The sequence below is a fragment of the Antrostomus carolinensis genome, unplaced genomic scaffold (assembly GCF_000700745.2).
Source record: "Antrostomus carolinensis isolate BGI_N321 unplaced genomic scaffold, ASM70074v2 scaffold15105, whole genome shotgun sequence".
Taxonomy (NCBI): Eukaryota; Metazoa; Chordata; class Aves; order Caprimulgiformes; family Caprimulgidae; genus Antrostomus; species Antrostomus carolinensis.
In genome coordinates, this window is record NW_010317182.1 from 16,343 (window position 1) to 24,725 (window position 8,383).

The 8,383-nt window shown below is 39.1% G+C and overlaps 1 protein-coding gene across 1 annotated transcript in view; it reads left to right on the plus strand.

Moving 5' to 3' along the window:
* Positions 1–3,194, plus strand: part of LOC104525362 (syndetin) — a gene marked incomplete at its 5' end in the record, with an annotated part of 9,661 nt that extends 6,467 nt beyond the window's left edge. The window contains 2 exons of the mRNA XM_010168497.2: positions 860–1,049; positions 2,465–3,194. Of these exons, the coding sequence (XP_010166799.1) occupies positions 860–1,049; positions 2,465–2,584 (310 nt within the window). The remainder of the gene's footprint in view (positions 1–859; positions 1,050–2,464) is intronic.
* Between the last annotated feature and the right edge of the window lie 5,189 nt (positions 3,195–8,383).

Consider the following 8,383-nt stretch of genomic DNA (forward strand, 5'->3'; position numbering starts at 1 on the left):
TGGAAACAGTGGGACAGGATTGTCACTTGTGGCAGCAGCCTGTGGGTGGACTGGATTAAGTCTATCAAGACACTGTACCCCAGACCAAAGCTTTTTTTATTCCCTATACACAGCTGAAATTGGCACTGCTAAGGGCATTGCACTGTCATTTCCTCTCATCTTGACAAATGCGATTTCTTATCCATTTGAAAAACTGCAACAATCATTTTCCGTGTTCGTTGCCTGTCACACCACTTAATCCTTCCTGCTATTACCTTGCCCTACACTCATCTACTGTCTCTTCTTCTTTAAGCTCAAACCTGTAACCAGTTTTCTGTCAATCTACTCTCATTAAAACATTAACCTCTCACAGAGATTAGCCATTGCTTCCATCCTTAATTCCCTGGTTGTTGTGGGTGTTTCTGAACAAACAGTTTTGGGCCTTTCTTTGATGCTGCCACTGTTGGTTCAGCAAGCTCCTGGTGATCATTCCTAAAGCTGCTACGTTATCTTTCAGACTTCAGTGGTCATGCTCACTTGACTGAAGCCATTGTCTAGTGTGCTGATCAGCATTGATTTAGTTTCCATAAGTTGTTCAATGTAGGATTTTTAGTGGCTTTTGGGGGGGGGGAAATAGTTTTTTTTTAAGTATCACTGGGTACAATGCGGTTCTGTTCTATGAGTGGGCTAAAACATATTATACTAGTGCAAATAAAACTCTGCATCAGACATCCTAAGAGGAGTTCTTGTCTGCATTTAACTTAAAACTGTAACTATGTTCCTCCTCAAAGTTTGAAGGACTAAGTTAAGCAACTTTGAGAAGTAAGATTCATTTCTATTTCCTTCCAAATGTTAGATTCCACTGTGTTTCTCTTTTCAGTTATGCCAATGTCAAGAAGTGCAGCAATGAAGGACGAGCCTTGATGCAACTGGACTTTCAACAATTCTTAATGAAACTAGAAAAGTTAACAGACATTAGGCCTATTCCAGATAAAGAATTTGTGGAGACCTACATTAAAGCATACTACCTTACAGAAAATGACATGGAACGCTGGATAAAAGAACATAGGGTAAGACTTAAATTTGTATTCTTCACTATCTATTGGAAAAACTCACCGTGATGATAGAATCATGCTAACAACTATAAATGATCAATGCTTCTCTGTGTTAAAAATGAATGTATTCATGTACTTGTATACATTCATTTATTATAACAAAATCTGTATGGGAAGCAGTATAAATATAAATGTGTGTGTGCATGTATATGTTCATTATATTTATTATCATATGAAGTTAGTATGTGTTTGTCCTGATTCAACATCTGATGACTGGGAAGGATGAATAAGCCAGTCACATCTACCTACTGTATCAAACAATGTAGAGAGCTAGAGCAAAGTGAAGTTGAAAACACGTGTGCTGTTTGGAATATGCCAAAGTGCACAACTTGATCATCAAGAAGTAAAGTTTGAAATCACACTGTGAAGTTTTACTTTGCCTTTAGAAGTAGGTTGCTTAAACTAAGTTGTAAGGCACAATGGGTAAGGCATTGCTTTTTCTTCATTCATTTAATAATACTGAATCAAGATCAACATTGCTCTGCAAGGTAGGTCTTCATTTGTATTTTGAAAGCATTTAGCGTGGTTTCATGATGGCATAATCTAATAATTATAACAAGACTGTGTATGTAATGATCACGTGCTATTGGAGCTGCCTGTTGTTGAAATGAAAAGTCTTTTAAAATGGAGCACTTTGAAATTACTTTAAGTCCACTAGAAGTGAATGAAAGAAATACATCTTTAGTATCTTTTTCCTTCTTTTACCTGGAGCCACAAGAGAGATTGTGAGCTGTCGTTTGGTGACCTACATGGAAAAAAGTTTAAAGCTACTATTTTGGTTAGTGTTAGGTATAAAGTACTACTGGCAAATGTGGTGTTTTCACAGGTGTTAAGAATTCTTGTCTTAATGTTTTTGCCATTTTTTCCTCCTTTATCATGTACTGAAATTAACATTGTTTGTAGACCCTGTAGACAGAAGTATTTAGAAGCTTACTGGAAATGAAAAGTCAAAATAAAAATGATCCATCAACTTTTGTCACAGTTTGTTTAGAAAAATGTTTTTGTGTTAAAAGCTTATCCCATTTGCATATATATTTCCCACCACACCTCCCAAAGAATGGAAAATATGTTAAAAATTGATTTATATACATATGTATTCACAGAATTACTTTCTGCGAACTCAGTCCAACACTTCTAAAGTTGTAAGCATTTTCCATTATAATCTGCCATGTAGCAAAATACAGTTTTGTCCTCTGCCTCAACTATGAAAACTATCCAGACCTGACTTAACTACCACTTCAAATCTCCCTTGTGTACTGACTGCTTCTATCAGTTGAGAAGTCCACAGTGTGTGTGTCTTCTGTTTTCTGGTTTTCTGTCTTTGTCCTGTGTTTTATTCTGCCATAACATGATCTGCTTTTATTTGTCAGGAATATTCCACTAAGCAGTTGACCAATCTGGTGAATGTTTGTCTGGGCTCCCACATCAACAAAAAGGCAAGACAGAAGCTGCTAGCTGCTATTGATGATGTAGACAGGCCTAAAAGATAACTGGAGAAAGTCACTACTTTCGTTGTGACTTGTACCTTTCATGTGAAGCATGCAGACAAATCTCTCCTGGACTAATGACAACATTCTCTTAAAAAACATTGTGCATGACCTTTCTTACCAGCATTGGGGACACTCTGAAGTGGCATAATGTTCTAAAATATGACTTTTCTAATCTGTAGAGTTCTTTTCTGTTGTATTTCTTGGGGGGTTTGTTTTTATTTTGGGGGTTTTTTTGCTACTTGCCCTTAGTAAAGGGACATTGTTTGTGTATCATTGGTGAGCTGTATATTTTGCAAAACTGTATACTGTAAGTAAAACAAAAATCAGAGAGAAACACATTGGCTTAATATATAGTTGATGCCCTTTTTTAATGAAAGGGCTACTTGAAAATATTATTTCTTTCATCCCTGCTTTCACCCTCTGAAATTGTGCTTTATTATGGACCAGTGTAAATTGAAAGGAAATGTATAGTATTTGATTGATGTATCTTGCATGTGGATTAAGAGTGCAGATCAACTAAGTACTCTCATATTAAAGCCTCTCATCTTCATACGCATTTAAAAATGTCTGTTTATTTCAGAATTAATTTAGTCATATCAAAATGATTGACTTCAGATTAATAGAAGGTAATAAATACTATACACTAATACGATTTCTTTGTGAGACTTTCTTTTCCTAATTCAACAATGCAAAATGTCATTTACAATAGAAATTAGTACTGCTCCTCTCATATCACTTTTCTTTTGTCCCTCTGCCAGTCTTCCCTGTTCCCAAAGCAATAATGCCAGAGAATAGGAATAATTTTTTTTTTTTTTTTTTTTTTTGGCTGAAGTTTTGGATTGATACTAAAGTAATCTTACTATTTCCTTCTCTGCTGTAGACACCGTGAATGATCCTGAGCAAAGCAAAATTGCTTGGCTCTGTATTTGTCCTAGGAATCAATTTATTGGAGCATCACTGACTCCACTGAAGTTTTCAGGTTTACCTTTGATTTTCAGTACGTAAAGTTTTAGATTTTTTTTTTTTTAATTACATAATAAACTTTTTGCAGTGCTTTCAGACTTAAAAAATATACATGCTAGCATTGAGCTAATAGGAAAAATAATTTACATTAGCTACAGTCCACTAATATATACAACAAACATGGGAGAATCAGGACTTACTGAAGGACAGCAGTGCCTAGTTGACAGAAAATCACTCTGTGAAATTATAATTACTCTTTTTTGTAGCTTTATTTCCTCTTCAGAGGTGGACTGAGCATCATTGTATGAGTTCAGTGAAAGCTTGTATACAGTTTTAGAAGAATGATAGGGTTTACATTGTAAATATTGATTGTGTGGTATTCAGCTCCCTTGTTCATCAGTATTTTAAAGGAAATAAGATTTAAACCAAAATTTAACTCCATTCTTTTTTGTCTGTGCTGTCATGCTGAGTTCCATTTAAAATTTGTTTAGTGGCCTGTCAATGTATATGCTGAAGCTGAATCACTTTTACCCTCATTAAAAAGGTGGTTCAAAACAAGAAAAGTGTAGTTCATCTTGAAAGTGTGGACTCTTGCGTCAGTGTATCTGCCCCGAAGTCAGATTCTGAACAAGAGCACTCAGGAGAAATAGAAACATGTCAGAGACTATTAGTGTAAAATCTGTTTCAGTTTTCTTCTTATGGATGAAGTAAGAAATTTAAATATCTTTACCAGAGCTGTAGTGAGCTGAACTCATGGTTAATTTCTCCTGAACTGCTTAGGTTGCTTTAATTTGCTTGCTTACCAAAAAGATAGGAGTATAAGCACTGAATACAATGCAGGGTCAAGGAAGAAGGTGAGCAATTACGTGAATTGTAGTCAGGAGTAACTTTTTGTAGTGTGTCTATAGTTTGACTTGTTATTTTTAAGAAAGTCCCAAAATCAAAGAATGTGTAAGATACAGTGTTAAACCTGTGCAACAAGTGTTTGATCTTCATTGATCTTCATATGCCTCAGAAATGTTTATGTTTTCCACAGAAACATCCCCTTGCTGCCCAGGATTGATGCTAAGGGAGAAACTACATAGCTTAATGGCCTATGTATGCTCTTAGATTCATGATTTAACCTTCAGATTGCCCTGAGTCAGGAGCTGGACTAGATGATCCTCAATGGGTCCCTTCCAACTCAGGGTATTTTATATTACTTTGTTCTGAGTGACTAATGAAGCCAAGTTTTGGCTGAATGTTGAATGATTAACTTACTAAGGATCTGTTTGGTAGTTTCCATCCTCTGGTATGAGATTTCTTTACAAACCATTGATTTTTTTTATTTTTTTTTTTACCATCTCTGTACATCTTCATTCTCCAGTGGAATAAGAAGCCTCTTATAATGCTTTTTCTGCAATAGAGAATATGGCTTAAATATCCTTTATATTTTAGAGGAGTGTTTTGGAATACTCTAATAATAGAAGATTATTTCCTTCCTGAGTAGCTAGATTTCTAGGTAACTGACTTGTGGATTCTGTTAATCCTACATGGGAGAGAGTCTTCCCATGTGTAAAATAAAAGCTTGGCTTGCTTCTGATCTGCAGTGGGAAAAACTAGGCCCTGGACAGATCTGCTTAACAAACCCCAGATGTGGGGTGTAGGTTATAGCTTATGAACACCACTGCAAGAAGAGCTTGCCTTCTTTTGTCCCTGAGGCCTTAGGGGGAAAAAAAGGAACGAGTGATCGATGGCTATCTCAAAGCTGTCTCTGAAAGGTTTGCACCACCTTGTAATTTTCACAGATGTGAGTGACAAAGGCATGTATCGTGATACCGAATGCAAAGCTGTGGTTATGGGTTGTGCTCTTGACTTGTCCTTTTGACACAGATGATGTAAAATTATAAAGATCCCCTCCTCTCACTATGCAAGTGATAGATTTGGGGTCTTTCCCCTTTAAGACCTTGCTTATGGTTAGTGTTTATGAAATTTCTGTATTGCAAGTTGTACTTTGGTAACTCAAACTTTGTTTAAAAACATGTTTACAAACAAACAAAAAACCAAACCCCTCAAAAACACACAAGAAAACCCTCCCCTCTGGTTAAATTGATAAATAGTGCTGTCTCTTACCAAAATCCTCAAAAGGCCAAATGTCAGCAGACACCTGCTATATTGTAAATGATACAAACAGAGATGGACAAGAAAATGCAGATTTATTGTGTGTGGGTGATGGTATCTATTTTATTTATAACCACTGCTTGGAACAGCATGGCATAAAGGCTAAACATTGCATCACACACTAGGATTATGGTGCAAGTATGGAAATAAAGCAGTTTGCAAGCAGCAAAGTTTCTGTGCTTGTTGGCTATTTAAGGATATTTGAGAGTGTGTTGTTTTTGCAGTGCCAGAGCTGGTTTTCATCACAACAGTGACTTGATTTTTAAGGATCTCCTGCTCTTATGTGAGATCCCGAAGTGTGATGTGGAGCAGCATCTTCAAACTATACAAAAGACTTCATAAATTTGTGTTGTTGGGGTTTTTTGAGGTTTTTTTGTTGGGTTTTTTTTAGATAGGTATTAAATCAGTAACACGCCATATGATGAAGTATATGCCTGAGAAACGAATGAGGAGATGATTAACCTCTCTTCTTGTGTGATGAATCCATTGCTCAGTTTCATTTTGGTGGAGTATTCTGTCCAGTCACAGAGTTTTTACATGTACAAGCTAAACTAAAAATAGTTGGATGTGAACTGAACTTGAATCTACTTGACTGGCCTGTTAAAGAAAGTCCCCCCCAGTACCCCTCAGCTCTGCTGGATCAGTCTGAAACTTTTGATCTGGTTATATATGTGAAAGAAAAACAACTTTCAGAGCAGAGTTGTATAGATATATGTGTTACATGGTACATTATCTTACATAGATTTTAATATAGTCAGATTTAAAACTGGCAAACAATTGTCTAGACGTACTGATCTTTGAAAAACAAAATGTATGAGCAAGCTGAAGATCTAGGAGAAGAGATGCATGTGGGAGTGTGCTGAGGAGGAGATCCAACCCAGCTCAAAACACTATAAACACCCGATTGGACATTGGTGGTGGTGCATGATGCTGCTGCCCTACAGCAGAGGTGGTGGGTAGCCATGCTTGCTGTCCTGACTGCCCAGGGGAATACCTGCTCCAAATGCACGAAACTTGTGGATCAGAGGACGGGTGGGATCAGACTGAAAGGCGGGGGTATGCCAGCAGTGTGAACACATGGCTCACTGGTGTGATAGTTTAACTAGCAAAAACCAGGACATCTTGAAACCTGAAACCTCAATGAATGTGGGAATTGTTGTTGCCTGGTGCAGTTATTAGCACAGTACTAATCACCCGTGAGTTTTCAGGACCATTTATTTCTGGAAGTGTAGGAAAATGTCATTGATGTAAATGAGCTTGACCAGGGGCTGCTTCCTAGCCCTGAGCTACCAACATCTGTCTCCTCCAGAGCAGTTAGAATATTTAAGCAGCCAAATGCTCCAAGCAGCTGAGCGTTCATGGGTGGTTTATAACATGCTATATTTCAGCTAGACAAAATTGTTGCTATGAATAGTGATGTCTCAAAGCTGTAATGCCATTAGCCCTTCCTTCCCGCCTTGCAACACAGCCCAGCGTTGTGCTGATGTCTCTGCTGTTTGACAGGACACTTGATTCTGAGCATTTGCAGAGCATTTATGCTGGGAAGGAGAGGTCTCTATTTTTAGTGAGCTATTTACTGCTGCTTTCAATGGCTCAAAATCTGTGTGGTAAGATGCAGGGCTCTGGGTGATGTGTGATCTTGCCTGTGTGCACAAAGAGAGTTTGTGGCTGGCCTGGCTCAGGAGGAAGGAGCGCCCTGTGGGTGGCACCTTTGGTGACACTTTGGAGATGCTGCATACTACAATGGCCAGGTCACGGACCTGTCCTGAGCTTTGATTTAGGTTCTGCTCTGTTTAGGACCTAGATCTAAGAACAACATAGGTGAAGGACTGTGTTTGGCTAATCTCTGTTGGCTTGTATATAATCACAGCACTCATCCCTTCTTCCCACCTTCCTTTCCAGGGTGGCTCAGGACCCTGACGCAGGTGTGCCTAATCACCTGGTGGAGCCCCCTCTCTCCCCTACTGCAGGGGTCTGAAGAGGCTCACCTCCAAGCCCACGCCACGTGGTGTGAGCACCTTCTGCTGAGATAGTCACATTTAGCACCTGTGTGAGTGGAGGTGGAGACATCCCTGGAGTGGGGAGCAGAATCCAGCCCTGTGACTGCCAAGGGGATGAACTGTGGCTTCATGGGACCTTTTTGACCATCTGCATTGTGCCACCCATTGTGGCTGTGGTGGGCTTTCAAGGAGAGGGCTGGAAGTGATGGAGGTGGCTGGCCACAGCGGGGATTGCAGGGCACTGGGCAAAAAAGCAGGCTGGGTGATGGACTCAGACCAGAGGAGACCTGGCTGCTGAGAGGAAGACACCTTCTAGTTTTACTTCCTTTCCCATGCTGTTGAAGCAGGGGAGGAGCCTGACGAACTGCACAGGGGGCTGCCACTCCGTCCTGGAGTCACAAGCTCTCTGCCACAGTGTCCTGGGGGACATCCCTCCTAATGAAATCACCATCCAGTCTCTGCTGCCTGGCTTTTTTATTGCCAGAGTTTAAATTAGGCTGTTACTCTGAAGCACCAGCCTCTCTTTGCTGGTGACAGGTGAGGAGATGCAAGTATAATCAAAGGAGCAAATTAATCCAATCTGATTCATGCAGGTCTTGCAGAGAAAAAAAATCAGAAGACCTAAAGCTGAACTGGAAATTAATATGGCCAACTCTGTGAAAGATAACAAAAAATG